At 40.3% G+C, this 19,646-nt stretch overlaps 1 protein-coding gene across 2 annotated transcripts in view; it reads left to right on the plus strand.

Annotated features, from left to right (window-relative positions):
* MYH9 (myosin heavy chain 9) overlaps positions 1 to 19,646 on the plus strand; it is a 72,369-nt gene that overhangs the window by 31,414 nt on the left and 21,309 nt on the right. For both annotated transcript variants that reach the window (XM_075051374.1, XM_075051375.1), the window contains 12 exons: positions 1,071 to 1,098; positions 1,902 to 1,995; positions 7,229 to 7,321; positions 8,011 to 8,074; positions 8,632 to 8,730; positions 9,607 to 9,750; positions 11,933 to 12,028; positions 13,114 to 13,232; positions 14,358 to 14,510; positions 16,350 to 16,523; positions 17,303 to 17,476; positions 18,052 to 18,166. In XM_075051374.1, coding sequence (XP_074907475.1) covers positions 1,071 to 1,098; positions 1,902 to 1,995; positions 7,229 to 7,321; positions 8,011 to 8,074; positions 8,632 to 8,730; positions 9,607 to 9,750; positions 11,933 to 12,028; positions 13,114 to 13,232; positions 14,358 to 14,510; positions 16,350 to 16,523; positions 17,303 to 17,476; positions 18,052 to 18,166 — 1,353 coding nt within the window. The remainder of the gene's footprint in view (positions 1 to 1,070; positions 1,099 to 1,901; positions 1,996 to 7,228; positions 7,322 to 8,010; positions 8,075 to 8,631; positions 8,731 to 9,606; positions 9,751 to 11,932; positions 12,029 to 13,113; positions 13,233 to 14,357; positions 14,511 to 16,349; positions 16,524 to 17,302; positions 17,477 to 18,051; positions 18,167 to 19,646) is intronic.

Consider the following 19,646-nt stretch of genomic DNA (forward strand, 5'->3'; position numbering starts at 1 on the left):
AGGTCTGTTCCATGTCTGAACAGGTCTCGCTGCCCCTGTGATGACTACAAGCTACTAAGGCTGTTGTGGTGCAGGCACGGGCACTCTCCAGTCTGCCCAGCGCTCCCAGCTGGGTCCTGGTGGCATGGGGGAGGAATAGGATGCAGGCTGGAGGGGGAGGGCACAGAAACCAAGGCAGAAACAGGGGAGTGTGTTCACACAGAAGTGGTGGAGGAACAGTGGGTGAAGGCATGGTGGAAGGACTAGTCTGGACTGCATATGAGGAAGTGGAATCATAGGTGAAAGCTGAAATGAGATTAAAGGTGTGGGAGAAGATAGTGGTGGGTAGGCTGGGTGAAGCGAGTTCTCTAACTGGAAGGATATTATCATCCACAGCTGGGAATTGAGCACAGGAATTAGTAGTCTACTGGTATGTCAACATGGAAAAGAAAAGGTTTCTACTGTTACCAGCTGCTGTGTTAATACAACAGGGGATGGTGTCACAAACAAATCAGCTGTAGAGGACTTGGGCTGCTGCTCAGTGTTGTAGTTTTCAAGTCCATTCTGTACAAATTAAGTAAGAAAAATTTCTCACCAAGCTTCCAGTGTTTGTTTTGGGGGTGAAAGCCTCTGTTTGATGTGAGTTTTTGGCACTTTGGGATTTGTAATGGTTGCTGTCCCACTTCCCCCCTCCCCCTTCCATTTCCACTGCTCTGCTGATAACTTTTGTAAGTCAGTATGGGCTCAGTGTAATAGCAGGGAGGGGGCTGAGGAACAAGTAGATGTACGTCAAACTGTAGCTCTGTGGTAAGGAAACATTCAGTGGGAGACTTCTGTATTGTTTGTAGAAGAATTGTAATACAATATTCTTTCTGGATGAAGAAAACTAAATTGCTGTGGTGCCATTGTACTTGGGCATATGGTGGGAGGTTGGCGTTTATTGCCAGAGAAGGGGTTACCTGGCCATATTTCTGAAGATACTTGTCAGAGTTTACTAGTGCCTGGATTTGTCTTTGGTGTTGATTTCATTCTGTCACAGAAGTTTAATTTTAGAGTCTTAGTCTGACTACTTTTTTTAAATCTCATTCCAGATCGAGAGGATCAGTCCATCCTTTGCACGTGAGTATTTACAGTTGTCAGCTTGTCTGGATGTCAAAATTTGTGTTTTTAAGTTCTGGGTTGGAGGACTCTCTTGTAAGTGCTGGGGGTAGGCTCAGAAAATCAGGTGATAATGGAGAGTCAAGGAAGGTCCCACTACAGTTCCTCCAGTATATATTTAATCCTTTCTGCAGAATAATTTTTGTAAGAAGTGGAGGAAGAAGGGAGGTTTTGAAACAGCCCCTGTGCTCAAACTCCTAAAGAAATACAGCTTTGTCAATGGAATAGGCTTGGAGAAGTCCTTCAGATTTGATGCAGCTGTTATGTTTAAGTACATTCATACTGATGAGGCTGGTACAGTAACAGATACTCTTGATTCAGCAGTTTCTCTTCTAGGCACGGCAAAATTGGTTGGCCCTAAGTTCTTAAGGAATTGGTATGTTTCTTCTTGCAGCCAGGAGGCTTCCTTTTGAAAGATTCACTTCATTACCTTTCACTCCTACCTCTACAGCAGCCTCCGAGTTATTCCTCAGCCACTTGGCAATCTTTGTATCCAAGTGGCTAGAAAGCATAGTTCTTTATTGCCTTCCCTCCTCTGTGCACGCATATGGAACCTGCACCCAACTGCAAACTGGCTGAGGGCTAGCCTGCAGTCCAGCTATACTGCTACTGCTTGCCAGTACAACTTGTTTTTTATTGTTTTGAGGGAGGTACTGCAATGGCCAGAATGCAGTTAAGGAGCTCTGTAGCCCTTTTGGGGTTAGAAATATGAATATGTCCCCCTACGTCTGGTTTGTGAATGAATTGCAGATTTTTTTTTACAGAGGTGAATCAGGAGCTGGTAAAACAGAGAACACCAAGAAGGTCATTCAATATCTGGCTCATGTTGCTTCCTCACACAAGACTAAAAAAGACCAGGTAAGACCTAGGTTTAATGATGCTTTATTGCTGTGCTGACTTTGGACAATAAATATATATTGGCTGATGTTGGTAAAATCTATATTGCTCAATAAAAGCCTAGATACTACCATCTATCAGGGGACTGAGGAGGACAGTGAACTATGAAACAATAAAAGTTTGTCAAAAATTGCAAGCCAGGGAACATTGTTCTAAGTCATAACTCGTTTGAATTCAGTGGACCTACAGTGGGGATAAACTCATCCACAACCTCTTGGATTCATGGGCAAGTGCATGGGCAAGAGACGTTATAAATGAAGCATCACCCGTACTGATTTTTCACACGGATGTATTGCTTATAACCAGTCTAGGCAGTTTAAAACTGATCCTTCCATGGAGGAGTTGTCTCCTTCCCTCTGTATCATTATAGATTAGGTCTGGCTATTATGTATACTGTCTCAAAACTGGAGAACACAGTGATAGGCTAGTGGACATCAGCTGAAAACTTTGAAATTGTAGGAAAACATTAAAAGGGTGGAAAACAGCCAAGCGTTAGCAGCACATGAAAGGAGGGTGGTGGTGATGGTGGGAGGACTTTAAAGATGTCTCACTTATATTTTTTTCCCCCTCCCTCTCCCCCGATGGACTATTGCCGAATTCGTCAGTTGTATCCTCGTAGGTGAGCTGCACGTTTACTGCACGTTCTGCACCAGGAATGCGTTTTCTGTCCCATTGTGTGATTTTTTTGAGCAGCTTTTCACTCCACACCAATATCACTTTCTGCAGCTAAAACAAATCCATAGACAATTCACGATTTTATTTTTTTTTTTGTGTGGTGCACAGTAATCTTTTGTGAGGATGTTCAATTGGAGACTAAAGTAATATCAAGAATACTTGTGTTCTGTGCTCAATACTAGTTTGCATCTAAGGTTTTTCTTGCAGGATTTTCCCAGATACACCATTTGAGAAGTATTCCTTCAGAGCAGTAGGACTAGACCAGGCTTTCCTAGAACCATAAGCGTCTAGTGTGTGTGGTGTTCCTAGTAAGATAAGTGTAGTTAGGTGTTTATCTCTCTGTTCCCTGCAGCAACATGTGGCTGCAGTTTACAAGGAAAGGTTGGGGGGAAGACTGCCCTGCAGACAGGGTGTTCCAGGACTGTGAGCTTGTTAGCCGGAGCTGAACACGTTGGAAATGTTCACTGGTGATCTGTGTAACGAAAGCCAGATGCCAAATGTGTCCATTATATCTCTACATAAGAGTTCTCCCATAGTAGCTTAATGTGTAGGCATGTCTTATGTGTGTAGAGTATATGAATAAGAAGGCACCTCTGCACGCAGGCATACCACATGTGTGCGCACACATAGTAATAAGTAACTTCTGGAATCCAACCAAAAAAAAACTTTCCATGTGCCAAACTTTCAGACATATGAAGGCTTTTTCTGTGGTCTGTCAGTAGCTGTATTTAGAAACATTCTCTTTTTTTCTTTTTCTTTTTTTTAAGTGTGGAAAATAGAATCATGGGGTTGAGTTAAGTATTCTTCCACTGCTTATCCTTGAGCAAAATTTCAACCACCAAAGCAGGACAGGCAGTCTGCCTAGGAGAATAAAACAGTCCTAAGTTGGACTGGCTGGTGATTTGCCCAAGTTTATTTTTTTTTTTTCCCCCTAAGTTTTGATTCTTCCAAAAAGTCCTGCAGCTCACATTTTGCTCCAGTTTTGTGATTAAACAGTAGCACTGACCTTACCAGAGAGGATTTAAACCTGGAGCCTTTGAATGTTAATTGGTAATGAGTGCTCTATGAAACAATTCTTTACAAATCTTAAACTTGGAACCAGATTATAAGGGTTTATAGAGATGAATAAGTTAAATTTTCTGAGGATCTTGGGTATACTGGTCAGGGCAAATTTTTTTTCTTTAGGTAGAACGTGATAGTGTAGAACCTTTTTTCTGCAACACTAGGCACGGAACTTAACCAATGATAATATAGAAAGCAGTGGTGCTTTGTTTACCAGGAAGGTTTCTTGACTGTCACCTATTAGAAGTTTTGGATGTAAACCCCTGTTTTTCCAAGTGTTGGAGCAAAAACAGGTTTATAAAGCATATTCTTCAATATTAGCGCTCTTGTTTTGGAGGCAGGGGCACCTTCCACCGATCCTAGTGCATTAGTATATTCAGCTAAATAGCTTCTAGCTGCATGGTGTGACTACTAAGCACATTAAGGCTGCTTTTGGGGCGTACTGAATCTGATTATATAAACACTTTTTTCCATTTGATGAAACTTTATTTATGGAAATTGATGTTTTCCCATGTTTAGTCTCTGCTTCTCTACTGACTTCTTAAATCACGTAATAGTTTTTCAAGATGAGAATGTTATTCGCAGCTAATCAGAAATTCATGGGTAATAGTGGCTAATGCTTAAATATTTGTAATGAAAGTTCAGTTACTAACGGTCTTTCTCCCTTCCCCATCCGACTCACTGTTGTTGGGCTTCAGTTATTTGAGAATCTCTCACATGACTGCAGAGAAGAATACAAAAGCAAATCCCTAAAGTGTAAAAAACAAAACAACCCCACCAAATCAACCAACCTCCCCCATCTTTTAGTTTTTTAAATTGCATGCTGTTAAAGCTAGCTGTGATTTCTAGATGCCTTTCTCCATACTTCCTGAAGAATAAATGGCTGGCAAAACTTCCACCTTGCATAGAAATCATTCCAAAAAGTATATGAGATGCAAAAAATTCAGAGTAAAGGATAGATGTCAAGGATTTTTGTTGCTTTAAATTGGTGGTGTAACTTTAGAGCAGTAGAAAGAGAGAGTGTGCTGAAGAGTGTGTGCTGCCCAGCCACAGGCTAATAGATCCAGTGGCTGTTTCTGCTTCTGTTTTCATGAGGAATATTGTACATACTTCAAATGCATGCCAAGTATTAAACAAATTTGTTTCAGGTCAAGGAATGGCAATTACAGGTGTCAGAAAATTGGCAGTGTCTTTATGATAGGAACCTTAGAATTTCTAGAAAGCTTGTGACAGAGAGCTCTGTGTTGTACTGGTCTTGCTTTGCAGAATTACCCACTGCGTGCTAATAATGAAGTCTCTTCCTTCAAGTGAAAGGTGACCGTCAAAATTTAAGGTTAAAAACCCAACAAACTCCACCCAAAAACTTCTTTAAAATTTTGAAGATAATGGGATTGTCTTTTTAAACAAAGACAGCGTACAGTGAGGAATGGATACGTTGCAGTAATTAGAGCCACTTAATCTTACGTACCATTGCCATGGCATGCTGAGAACTTGATCCTTCCACTGTATCATGGTGCTAAGGCAAGTCATGAGAGCTAACTGACTTGACTAACTCTTCAGCATTTTCCTTTCCCCACAGCTTCATATTGCTGTGAGCCTGAGCTGGCATTCTCTATGCATATTTCTACCTTGGTGGTTCAAGAGACCTAATCACCTCTAAATTACAGTTTACCAACACCTACTTGACACTAATGACACTTTCTTCCTGAGGTACTAAATAACAGGAGGGTCTATAGTATGGATTTCTGTAAACTTTTGATCTTTGTGTAGCTAATCATGACCTTAGTTTTATTTTTAGCCAAATAATTAAAATAGATTTGATGTCAAAGCCTGACTTCTGTTTAGAGGAAAAAATGGGCTTTTTTTCTCTTCCCTCCTTGTTCCATAGTTGGGTTGAAATGCTTTGTTGAAATGCTGGTTGAGATGCCAGCATAGGAGCGGATACTCACTTGCGTAGTAACAGATTGCAGTCACAAAGGCATAGGACTTCACTGCAGGATGGGGAGGAGGAATGGAGTGAGGGAAGATTGTTCCAACATCAGTACATGTGCCAGAATAGGAGGGGAAATGTGACTGCCACACAGTTTCAAGGACTGAACCCTATCTTCAAGGTTTTCTCCTTACAGAGGTACATGCTGGCTCTGCTGTGAGAGAGCAGATGTCCCAGCTCAGGTTCCCTTCCGAGGGCTAACCCCCTTGTTATGTATACTTGACAGTGAATGAAAGTGTTTGCAGCAGCTGCCCCTTCTGTATATGTGCAGTTCTACAGGGACTGAGGGTCTTGTTTGGCCTTGTACTTTGCAAGCATGAAGTGAGGTGGTTGTGGAAGTAAGAAATAAAGACTTGTAGTTCTTTGTACAGTTTCTCATATATCTTTTTTTTTTTTTTTTAATTGCATGTATTTTTAGAGAGACTGTCTAAGGACTAATCTGTTTTATAATGTACTTTGAGAATGAATGGGAACAATTTTCCTTTAGAAATACCCTTAAATAATTTGCCCATAAATTTGAGTTCTTGAGAATCAAACTTCATTTCCATCCGTTATGCACAGGAAGTCTTGAGTACTTACTGAGAACTGCTAAAAAGAGAAACATTAATCTAAACTGTCATTTTCTGTCTCTAGAAGCTTTTTAGGTAATCTTGAAATATATAGAACTCCATGCTTTTAGCACAGAGGACAAGTAATTTTTAAAAACAGCCAGGGATATATCTAGAGCCTTCAGGGAAAGGTGTATATGCTTCAATGGTCTAGCACTTGGCAGGGATAAAAGTTCTGAATTTTCTTTTTCTACAGCTCCAGCATTTTGTGTTCCTTGAGGGGAGGAGTGTTCGAATACAGCAGCAGAATGCAAGTGATCATGCAGTTTGTGGGATACCACTAATTCTCTTTTTTTGTGTGCCTCCTTACAAAGGAGGTTTTTGCTTGTTTGTATTTTGGAAGATGCAGACTCTTAGTGCAAGTTTTTTGTTTTGTTTTGTTTTGTTTTTTTTAAAAAACATTAGACCTTTTCAGACTAACTTCTTAACCTACTACTAGCAGAGTTCAGGGCTGTCTTGCAGTAGCAAGACAGGATATTCCTCACTCTTCCAGCCTAGATGGCAAGACACTTCTGGGATGAGGGCCTGATCTTGGATGGTACGGTGTTTCACTTTAATCCTGGGAAGTCTGTGGGGTGTTATGGCCGAGTGGCTTTGAAGGGCTTCTTGTTAACAGAAAGACAGCACTGAGATGCCCTTGTATTGAGGAAGGGAATAAGGCATATTTGTGACTGTTTCTGTTTTACCCAGATAACTAATGAGTCTCCTTTGAAGGTTTAAGGGATCATCTTCTAAAGTTTAATATGGCTTCTCTACAACAGATGCCAAGCTAGTGTGAATTGAAACTTCAGCACTGGTTTGACCCAAGGTTAATGCAGTGAACCGCTACCTTATTTATTAATTTCTGTTTTCTCTTTAGGGAGAACTGGAAAGACAGTTGCTCCAGGCTAATCCCATCCTGGAGGCCTTTGGAAATGCCAAGACAGTAAAGAATGACAACTCATCAAGATTTGTGAGTATTACTATCCAGCCTGGGTGCCAGAGGGAAGACTTGGTCTGCTTTTGGGTGAATTGCTGTCAGGGATAGGACAACTGTCTGTGAGTGACTTCCTTCAAATTAATCTGGGAAGTGAATTTCATTCAGTGAATTATCCAGAATTAACCTGATAGGCCTCTGGAGTGAAGGAACCTGACCCTGCACCGGGACCATCTATGCTGATTTTTATTTTAAGTTTGTTACAGTCAGTTTTAGTTTGGAGAGCAAATACTGGTCCTTATTTTGCTTGCTCTGGAGAGCAATGGACAGTGTCTGAGAGGCAGATGGGAGAGCTAGAGCTGTAACTAATGAAGGTGGTTGAAGTTAACATTGAGGGAGGTAGAACTGTCTAGACCAGTGAAGGGTGAACACATGAAACTGAAGGGACCGTGGTTGTGGGAAATCTAGGCTGAAACATAATGAATTTTGAATTGTAGGCTGTCTGAATGTCAGAAATGTCTGAAAGCATTTGGTGTCTTGTTTGTTAAATTACTGTTGTGGTCAGCAGGCTTTGCCTATTGGCTGACTGTATGTTTTGCCTAAAACCTGCCTGACAGGTTCTGAATTTCCTTTCTTGGGTTAAAAAAGGAAGGTTTACCTTTGCTGTTTACTGCTGTTACCAGATAGAATAAATACTAATTTTAATGCTATTATCTTCCTCTTAGGGCAAGTTCATCAGAATCAACTTTGATGTCAATGGCTACATTGTTGGAGCCAATATTGAGACCTGTATCCTTTCTGTAACCACTTAAAAGGAGAAGTTAAAGACTAGAGAGGTGGCAATAATGGTACCTAGCAATCACTTCACAACTGACTTTCTACTTGTCAGGTCGAGAAAGTGGTAGGAAGCACTTAAATTTATGCTAGCAAGATTACTGTTGTAGTCTCCTGTTTCTTCATATAGTATTTTGTGACCTTTGTGATCATGGTGGGAGTCCTTTCTGAATGAATGAATTCTAATCGTAGGAGGCTAAATGGAAGTATAAACTGTGATAAGATGAATAGCTTTGAAATTTCATAAGCCGTTCTCACTTCTGTCCAAGGGAAGTAGGGATGGATGCCAACTGTTTTTCTGGTTTTTATCAGTTAAGTCTCTCTTATAGCCATCATTCAGAGGCTAGCAGAACTGAGACCAGAAGCTCAGTGGGTTGTTGACTGACAATGATTGCTAAATCAATACCCCTGTTAATTGGCATGAGAAGAACATAGGGTAGTGGGAAGTTTTTCTCCTGCCATAGAATAGGAAGTCATTTGTAAGTCCTGCCATATGCCTTCACTTTCTGAAGATCTGCTGGAGAAGTCACGTGCAATTCGTCAAGCCAAAGAGGAGAGAACCTTCCACATTTTTTACTACCTGCTATCTGGGGCAGGGGAGCATTTGAAGAGTAAGTATGATTATGTTGTAGTTACAGGTTTCCTTCATCACAACGACAGAGGGTCCAAAACACTTGTAGACTAGGACCTGTTCCTTCATAGTTTCTTGGCTCTGCCTTTTAGATATGGTCAACCCTCCTCCACTTCTTCCGTACACTCATGCATCCCTCTGCCCTCCCCCTGCACTTCTCAGTTCCTGAAAACTTGCTTCTCTGGTTCCTTCCTGCACTTGTTTCCTTGCCAGCAATGACTCTACACCCTTTGTTATCTAAATCACCGTCCCATGTTTAGTCTCATCTTGCATGATGTAAACCCTTCTAGTGCAGGAATGGTCCTGCTGTGATGTATTCAGCGTTAAACTGAATGGAGCAAAGCTGCTGGCACCTAAGCAGCTCCAGAAGTCTAGGATCCTAGGGCATCTAGCTTTAATACCTCAGCCTAGTAGTCAGGGTCCATGTTGTGTGAGAGCTGCAAATTGATCTGGAGGAAGGACAGGAGGAGAGGACTTTTCTCATAGTTGCTACTGTTTCAAGAGCTATATATTAACTTTCACCTGACTTGAAACAAATGAGGTGTTTGAAATGAAAGGCACATTTACTTTCAAGTTAATCTCTGCTTCTTAGAGACTTAGGGCGTAATGATGATTGACAGTGCTTTGGTGGAGTAGTCCAGAGGAGGGAGTAGAAAGAAATAAGGCAGAATAACTCCAGTTTTATCTAAAATAAATTAAATGTTCAGCCTGCAGTAAAACTGAGTTTAATCGCAGATTCATCCAGCACCTGCTAGCATATGCAAGTCAGAAATTTGATCTCAGTGGTAGCTTGTTGTCTATTTAAAAAAAGGAAAAGAAAAAGCCATAGTAACTTCTTTCTCAATTCTTTCCTAAGCCGATCTGCTGCTGGAGCCTTACAACAAATATCGCTTCCTTTCCAATGGGCATGTTACGATCCCAGGTCAGCAAGACAAAGATATGTTTCAGGAGACCATGGAGGCAATGAAGATCATGGGCATCCCAGATGAAGAGCAGATAGGTATGAACCCTCTGAAGGGCTTGAAAATGCAAGGAAATGAAAGAGGAGGGGGTCCTTTGTTTGTTTGTTTGTTTTTTGTTTGTTTGGGGGGTTTTGTTGTTTTTTTTTTTTGTCTGGTGTCCATTCCCCAGCCCCTCCCCAAGTTAACAGTGTGCAAGTAATATACTTAGTGGTTTTGGAGTAACCCACCTCAGGATCTACCAGCACAGTTTCAGTTTATACAGTTAATGTTAGAAGTCAAGCAGCTAAAGAAAACATGCTTCTGCTTGCTGTTTTTGTTCCCAATCTGAGGGCTGTATATCCCGTTTATGAATAACGCATCCAAGATACAAGAATCCCCTCATTCTCTTGTGCAATGCGTGGCTTGTGTGCTCCCCCTATCCCTAAGCAGTGGCTTTAAAGTATCTAATCCAACCACTGCTGGATTAGTACTTTGAGAATGGCCTGGTCATAGTGCCTTTCTTTCCAGCTTAACACTGAACTGCTGATCAGAAATTAATATTGTCTGATTCTGGGAGCACAGTACCATGACAAGTGAAGCTCAAATTGCATGCAGCCAGCACAAAGTGCAGTGATACGTATTCACCAGAGCTCTGTGTTGTCTCATTCATGTTCTGTCTCACTGGTTGGGAACCAGTGTTCTGCAAAATCTCAGTTTCTAAATGTATAAGGTCTTCTAAAACTAGGACTGTTTTCGCTCTACACTGAAGCAAGCATTTGTGGTGGTTTGAGGTCACCATCTCCTCTGCTGGATGCTGCAGCTCTTATGGCTGTAGGGAATATGTGCCTGTGCCTTAACTATTGCTCTTCACAGTCCAGCCTGCTGTAAATCCATGCTGTCGTTACCCACAGTTTAATACACTTTTTGATATCCTGAATCATCAGAGACTGAAACTGCTGCATGGAAGTGAAGAGAAATTTGTCTAAACCGAGTAAAAGAATTGGCAGCCTAGGTTATTGTCAGGATGTTCTGCTATGCTCAGTTTTTTGAGTTGGGTTTTTAATGTATGCTCTAGGGCATGTCTTTGCTGTCACACAGATGAACTATTGGTTCCAGCCACTACAGCAAAGATAGCTTTAGTGTTTTGCACTTGCTGTTCAGTGTGAAGTGCATTAATGTTCCTCATAGGCTTAGAAGAATAATACATGCAGTAGCTGGCTGGATGGTAGGGTTGCTTAGTTTTGATGTAAAGTCTAAACACTGTCGTCGTTTATGAGACAACATCAAAGCTGTCTGTCCATGTGCCAGGACAGCAGATTCAGCTGTCAAACCACTAAATTTCATAACATGCCGCTAGGAACATGTATGTTTCTTTTCTATTAGTCCTGCTGTAGCATATATAGAGCCTTTTGTTTACTCTGCTATCAAAAGGATATTGTTTTAAAACAAATGTTTCTGTAACAGGTAGAAATAAGGGGACGAAAAAATATTTGGTACAAGATCCCCATTGCAAGTGACTGGCATTTTACTTTGCTCAAGGCAACTAGAAGCTATTATGCAATCAGCTTTGATTGATACAAGGTGAAAATTGAATTGATACTATTGGCATTGAAAAATGTCTTTCCTGTCCTAGCATCTGATGCTGCTTTTGTGACATGCACTATTCAAAGAGTATGAATATATGATTAGCAATGGGTGGGGTGCTTCAGCATGTAATTAATAATAGTTATGGTACAGGTACTTTTGCCCACATCCTGCTGCCCTTCATACGTTGTAAAGTATGTCTGTATGGACTACAGACCTTGGTCAGGGAGCTGAAAGTGATACAGGGTTAAAGGAATAAAGTCTTCCTTCTCTTAATTGGTTTGTACTCTTAATAACTGTCTCTTTCCTGTGTTTAACAGGAAAATAGTGAATTTTGGCCCTCTAACAGAGAACAAATGTTTTATGAAAAAATATAGATGTTTTAGGGTGGCGCATTACTCTCACTTTTGTCTCCCACTTTACTGTAGTGATACTGAGAATGGGTAAATTTCCAGGCTGTGTAGTCTTGCATAGGAGGGACAGGGAAAGTCCTGAATCGGAGTCATACAGAGGAATTACCTGTGGTGTTTTTTCCAAATTCCAGAATGATCCTTGGGATGTTGAAAAGGGCCTCTTAACCATGACAGGAAAGGTAACTGGGTCATATCAGGGCTTTTGGTGATGTCTGACACTAAGCTATTATTATTACTTTAAAAGGTCTGCTGAAGGTTATCTCGGGTGTTCTTCAACTTGGCAACATAGTCTTCAAAAAGGAGCGTAATACAGACCAAGCCTCTATGCCAGACAATACAGGTAACCAATCTCCTTTCCTCCCCTAAAGAAAAATGCAGAAAAAAGCCTACAGGAAGTTCTTGCAAGTAGAAGAATGTATTACAGTATGTAGGGAATGCTGGAGTCCTGTTTTTCTATAAGGTGAATTATTTGTCAAAGGAGCTGTCATGCGCCTTCATACAAAGGAGCATGTTTTGCCAGGCTTGTGTTTGCAGCCACCCATGGGCAGGAATGTGGTACTGTTCTTGTGACAGGGCTAGGCGGGAAGTACATGTGATGACCAGATGAAAAGGATTACTCTACTGGAGTATGTAGTGTGTGTGTGTGTTTGAACCAAGCTAGGAGTGACTGCCCCTACAAAGCTATATTATCAGACTTTAAGGAATGTTCTCTGCTGACTTTATAGGTAGACTTTGTAACCGTAAGAGTAAGATGAATAGTTTCATGGTGGGTATAAAGTACATGTACATATTTTAATTGCACTGCCTATTTTTACATGTGTAAATAAGTACCGTGTTTCACATGATGGAAGGCTATCTGTTGGAAGACTTAACTCTTAGACCTTCATTATAGATGTACTGCAGGAATATAAGAGGTTGCCAGTTTAAGTGTTTATATTTTGGGCTATTATTATTACGGAAAATATGCTCTAAATGGCATTTTGAGAAGGAGAGTAAACCATTTGGGTTTTGGATCTTGAATCTGAAATACAGAGTTGCCTCAAAGACTAATCAGTAAATGAAGACAGAACAATTAGCTTGATTAAGAAATCCGTTACTTGATACATCTTTAAATTGATTACAGACTATGAACTTCCTAAAGCTTCCGTGTTATGAGTTAGTGGTATGTTGCTTGAAATTTACTCTCATGGCTTCTGGAGAAACTCAATAGCCTGTAGTATGGGTTGCAAGAGTTTTTTCAGGACTTTTTCATTTTGAAGATACCTTTCTTTGTCTCATCAATCTGTTCTTCATTTAACGTTTTTTATAAGCTGTTTTATGACTCTCTCGGGAAGGCAGTTGCAGGAATATTTTTCTTTCTGTTGCTTTCTGTGAGAAAAATAAAAGAACATTAATCTCTTCGTTGTTTCCCCTTACTGTCTTTAGCTGCTCAGAAAGTGTCTCACCTTTTGGGTATCAATGTGACGGATTTCACTAGAGGTATCCTGACTCCTCGCATCAAAGTTGGGAGAGATTATGTCCAGAAAGCTCAAACCAAAGAGCAGGTATGCATTCTCTAAAAATGAACGAGTACTTTAGTCTTTAATCTTGCCACCACAAAGCTAACAAATGTATTAGAGGTTTCTGTAACATTTAATAACCATCTTTATGACTGCAGTGTATGGCAACCACACTTGAATAATGTAGCATACATATTGCTTCTAGTATTTGCTCACTTGGTCTGTATAAAGATAGAAATCACCCTGTCCCTGTAGCACTTTTTCTCATCTTAAAAAAAAAAAAAAAAAAAAAAGAAAGAGAGAGAGAGAATGCAGCTCCCCTGATTTTGGTGACTGGCTGTCCCAAGGGAGTAAGTTCATTCAATGCTGTGTTCAAGGATAACATTTTCAAGTTGCTGTAATGCAGAAAGCACCGTTTTTTAGTAGGTCAACTATGAGGTTGGAAGAATTTGCTGCTCACCCTTGAAACTAATTGTAAATTTTGTAAACTCTTGCCTCAGGTTGTGCTCTGAAAGAAGCCTGACCTAGGAGCTAGTGGCTTCCTGAATGGAGCAAAGCCCCTGTGCTTACTTACTGCATGGCTTCTTTATGAACACATCCTTATTCTCAGTGTAAATAAACATGCCTGCGTAACATGGAAAAGATTAGGAAGAGAGTGAAGTCTAGAAATAGTCACAGGCTGCCTTTCCATGCTGCTTTTCCATTTTGATATTTAATTTCTTACTATACATAGTATTTTTGTGTCAATTACAGGTAGGGTAGTGGCATGGGAGGGAGGGATTTGGCTTCACAAAGCCTAAATTACAAAAGAATTTAAATGCTTTTCTTTGGGCCTGTGAAACATGTTGTGTTACTATAGTCTTTGGAGGTGACTGGGCATAATTTCTTTCTTGAATACCAGGCATTGGTTTCTCCAACAGGCAGGATCCTGAATTTTGGCTTTGACACGCTAATTTAGTAAGACACATTGTTTGCACTTCTTTATGGAGTATCACTGTGCCATCTACTTTTCATTGGGAATAACCTCTGAAATGAGCCTTATTCCGTCAGCTTGGTGGTAGAGAGAAAAATCTCAGACTACAGTTGGGCCATTAGATGCCGAAACACTGTAATCTGTGCCTTCCTTTGGATTATAATGTAACTCCTGATCTTTGTCTTTTTTCTGTTTAGGCTGACTTTGCCATTGAAGCGCTGGCTAAAGCCACTTATGAACGTATGTTCCGGTGGCTGGTTATGCGTATTAACAAGGCATTGGATAAGACCAAGCGACAGGGTGCATCCTTCATTGGAATCCTTGACATTGCTGGCTTTGAGATTTTTGAGGTAAGGAGATGTCAAGTCCCTGCACTCAGCACAGTTTACCATGGAGCAAAGACCACTGAAGGAAATGGCTTTAAAACTGGAAAAGAGCAGTATAGTTTTGGAAAGGATGTGTATTCTGCTTTTGTTATTTGAGTTCTCTGCTGATTTGAACTGTCAGATAAGTTATTAACTGACTTAAGTGGTTCATTCTTTAGTATTTTATGTATTCTGCAAATGTTCTATCTCATTGCTGTATATTCTGATGCTTACATCCTTTTTCACATGTGCATTAGAATTATTTTAATTTCACAGTTCCAGGTATTCTTGAGGTTTTACAGCTCACAGCTTAAGAGTTTGCTAACCTACAAAAAAGTCTTTTAAAATGTCATGTAGAGTTATGGATCACCACTGGACTTAAAATTTTATGTCCCAAAACATTTAAGTGATGACCCACTGAAACCTATTAGCATCATTAAAAATTATTAAAAATGGTTTCATCTTCCTGCTGATGAGTTTTGAAAAAGACAAAGACAGGGTAGACCAAATCAGATTCAACAGATTCTTACCTGTGCATGCTCCTTTCTGCAAGAAGCCTGAAAACTGGGGATCAGAGTGTGGTTTCACATACAGCGGAACTGATTTAACAGCAGCTTCTTGATGCAGAAAAGGAGTGAAATTGCTGCTTTTTCCTTTTGCTGCTCCTGGCTGCAACTGCTTGTACTGTTCACCTCTCTAGCTCCGTGGAAAATATTTTCTTAGGGTGTTTTATAATTGAATCAGTCTGCAAAGGGAAATCTGAGTATAAAAACTGATGCAAGATAAATGTATAAGAGGAAGAGCTGAAGGAAAGTTGAGGGAGAGATGGAAAAAAGGGGAAGTGGGAGCTCCCTCTATAGGTGGCAGTGAGCTGTTAGGCTAAACCCTTATGTCTATGAAATGACAATTGTAGAATGTGGCTTTGCCTTATACTTAGTCTGAAGCAACCGCAGGCTGCCATCAGAAAAGAACTATCCTGCCATTATCCCAGCCAGGCAGATCATATCAACCTGTGTTGTGCTGGATCTATCTCATGTGCAGCTGCAAAGTGAATTGGACCAACTTATTCATGAAATGGAAAACTAAGACACAGAAAAGTTGATTGTTTTTTTTTCTTTTTTCCTTCTTTCTTTTTTTTTTTCCTTCCCCCTCTCTGATCAGTCTACCTTTGGTTTTACGGTTGCTGGATCTCGTGAAAAGGAAGGGAGTGGAAATACATGGTTAGGAATTACTGAAACATGCAGGAAGTGGAACAGGACTTTTCTCTTTAGAAGCTGCATTATATTTAGTGTGGTCTGACGTGCAAATGCACCGTGGGTTATTAACCTTGTCCTTACAGGTTGAAGAAACCTGGAGAGGTTGAATAAATTTCCCTCACTTTCCTTGCTCTGATTTTATATATGAGGATTAAAAAGGGACTTTCCAGCCCACATGCTTTTAGGAATTTATCTTCAGGCTTCTGTTGCTGCTTCTTTCTACAAAGAGGAATTGCCAGCTCTGAGTTTGTGAGAAAACCAGAGTCTTTTCTGTTCCCGGGTTAAGCAGCTGCAGCAGTTCTTCTGCTGTTTACAACTAAACATTCTTTTGCAAAGTCTGAGGAACAGTGCGTTTGAACTTCCCTAGGGATTGCAGCAGTGATGCAGTGGCATGTGACAGGAAAGGCAGTTCATAACCAAATGGGGTTATTGACAAAGGGTTATCCACCCCAAACAGAACAGTAGCTTAAATTCCTGAACTATAGATGTGATCTTTTGTGCTAAGAGAATAGTAGGTGTGTCTTCAAAAGCAACTGTTCAAACATCTTTCTACCTTTTTCTTCATTAGCTGAACTCCTTTGAGCAGTTGTGTATCAACTACACAAATGAAAAGTTGCAGCAGCTCTTTAACCACACCATGTTCATTTTGGAGCAAGAAGAGTACCAAAGGGAGGGCATAGAGTGGAATTTCATTGACTTTGGCCTGGATCTGCAGCCCTGCATTGACCTCATAGAGAAGCCGGTAAGCTTGTTCTTCTACCATCCAGCAGCCAGAAATCACTGCACTAATTTTGCCATTGAGGACATAACCTCTATGTGTAGACGGGAAACTAACTTTCTAGCTTTTGTAATCCTCTACTGACACTGTGGTAATGCTTAAAAGCAGAAGTGAACAGTTTCCTCATTGTCTGAAAGTATGTCACCAATAAATCTGTTAGTATCAGTTCTGTAGGAAACATTGCATGAAAATAGATCTCGTCAGCCACTTTTTCCTCTCACAAAATTGTCTTCATTTGTGTAGATCTGCATGGTACTAGATGTATGTGTGGCTTACCGTAAGTGGTGTGAACTTCCTTACTTAACTATAAGTGTGATAAGAAGCTGTGAATTTCTGTTGCTTTCATTCTGCTCCAATGAAATGTAGATGTTCCAATAATAAGGACTAGTTTGTGAAATGTTCTGTTATGTTCTTCTGTATTTAGACACCTGGATATTTGGAGAACACTGTGATAGTGTTCCTTTTGTGAAAAAGATATTTTTTTTCCATGTAAAACAACCTAGACAAATGTAATGGAAAAGACCTTCTCATAAAAATGTTCAGAATTCAGATGCGGATTTTGAAGAATTATTAACAATTTCTATTAGTATGGAAGTAGTTGAACCAATACCACACAGCAGGTGAATGTGGTGGGGATCAGTCTTTAGGTATCTTTTTCTTTTTTTCCTCTGTAGCTATCTAAAGGTGTTAATTATTGGTGTAGTCATGTATTTAATGATGTTTTGATGTTTCCCTTCTTTAAGGCTGGGCCTCCTGGTATATTGGCCCTGCTGGATGAAGAGTGTTGGTTCCCAAAAGCAACAGACAAAAGCTTTGTGGAAAAAGTTGTACAAGAGCAAGGCACCCACCCCAAATTTCAGAAGCCAAAGCAGCTGAAAGACAAAGCTGACTTCTGTATCATACATTATGCTGGCAAGGTAAAGAATTAGCATCTAAAATGTGAAGATTGAAATGTCTGCTGTATTTTCTAATGCATAACCACTGCTTCTTAGAAATGGCTACTTACCAAAATGGCTGCCTATGGGAAACCAGTGGAAGATTTCACTATGTTGTTCCACTGCTGTGGACCTTACAGGGCCTAAGGGCATTTGCCTGCAAGTTACATATGTATAGTCGAAGACGTGTCAAACTGACACCAATTTAAATTTGTTCTCTGTGACTTGATGAGATTGGAAGTATTTTTCAGAAACCTTCCATCAAGACTTCATCACCAAAAATGATGATGCAGTTGTTTTTCGTGTCACAGTCTGGGTGGTGCAAACTGGCATTGCAAATCCATTCCCTTTACTGACAGAACAGAACATGCAGCTGTCTGTCAGGGTTTGAAATTTGTAGGTATGCTTGCTTAGATGGCAAATCCAAGAATGATTAGGTAATCTGTTGTTGATTGTGCAAACCTCAGTGCTACTTTTATAGACTTTGCAGGTTCTTGTTGCATCTTGTGCTGCAGAAAATTCCCCCCCAAGTTTCTTGACGTGTTTGTCTTCTCCAGGTGGATTATAAAGCAGATGAATGGCTGATGAAGAACATGGATCCGCTGAATGATAACATTGCTACTCTTCTTCACCAGTCATCGGATAAGTTTGTGTCTGAGCTGTGGAAAGATGGTATGTAATTAAACTTAATCTCATTTGTTTTCTCTTGTTTTATGTGGAAGAGTTTGTTTGATCATCAAAAGTCTGTGATGAGCTGCGTTTGCTTTCTTCCCTGCAGACTAAGCCACCAAGATGAGCATTATCTGGAACATCCTTTGCTTAGATCATGGTATTTCATTAAAAGTTCATTGTAACTCAAGAGAAAGATTACACTTGCATCAACCTACGTTAAGCTCACTGCATATATAGCAATTATTTCTTGAAACCAAGAATGCCAGGGTAAAATATGAATGCATCATTATGTCCCAGCGGCTTGCATAGCTGCAACACTCAAACACAAGATCTGAGGTTGAATCTATGTTTTCAGTCCTGCAACTAGTGTGTTCTTTTTGCAGTGTTGTTCAGTATTTTACTCTATCTTCTCTGGATTTATCTGCTTTTGAGTCTTACTGTTGCTGTCACTTTCTGTGGTGGGTTTTCTTTGACGTCTCTGTCTGTTGCAGAGATGCAGAACGTTCAGAGAGCCTATTTCTATCAACACTTTCCTATTCTTCATCTAGAACCAGGTGACTGAGAAACCCAGCTGTTGTGTCATGTGTGTAATGCATCCTAGAGCTGTGCAAGAAATGCTTCCGTTAACTTCTCTTTGTCCCTTTGTTATACCTGCTTGTCTTTCTTGTTCATTTCCTCTGCTTTGTGCTAGTAGCTCCTCAAGGACTTTAAAACAAAAGCAAACTCACCTTGCAAGTGGATACAAGAAAAATATGGACATATTCAGGTGCTAAAGGTTGCTCTTGCAAGACTTGCATAGGAGCAGCTAAAAGCAAATCCCTGTCAACTGTTTGAACGTAGAGCTAGCAAGGCAGTATTTCTTGCAAGATTTGGAACGAAGATTTCTGAGACTGTTTAAACTGAAATCCAGTTTAACCTTGATTCTAGTATTGGGATTTGACTTCAGCTGCTGATCATTTAAAAGAAAGTTAGTTTGGCAAAGGAACTTGTACTGCATGAAAAATGACTGTCAGCAACTTGTGCCTGGCAAGGCCTTTGCTGTGTGGGTCTCCTTTTGGACTTGAAATGTCGACTGAGCCACAGCTTATCAGTACTCATTTATTGTTCTTGGCTGGATCTTCTGTTGCAAGTGACTGTCCTTTTTGCTATCTTGATGTAGATTGCAGGGCTCAAGATTTTTAAGAGGATTGTTCCAGCTGCAATCTGGGACACTCTTCTGTGGATTTCCCTGTGATGTCATCTAGTAACATAACCTTCTTTTCTTTCTGATAAGACAACCTTGACCCTATTCTAACAGCTGCTTTAGAAGTGAGCAGGTCTAAACTAATATTAGCTGTAAATCAGAGTATCCTTTCTTCTTTCTTCTTTTGTTGGGGTTTCTCTTAATTTTTTTTTTTAATCAGAAGCCCGTTGAGCACAAGTTGATGTATTTTCTGAAGTGAACATTGGGAGCCAGAGTGTAGGCATCAGCCAACCACTG

The sequence above is a fragment of the Buteo buteo genome, chromosome 19, assembly GCF_964188355.1.
Source record: "Buteo buteo chromosome 19, bButBut1.hap1.1, whole genome shotgun sequence".
Taxonomy (NCBI): domain Eukaryota; kingdom Metazoa; phylum Chordata; class Aves; order Accipitriformes; family Accipitridae; genus Buteo; species Buteo buteo.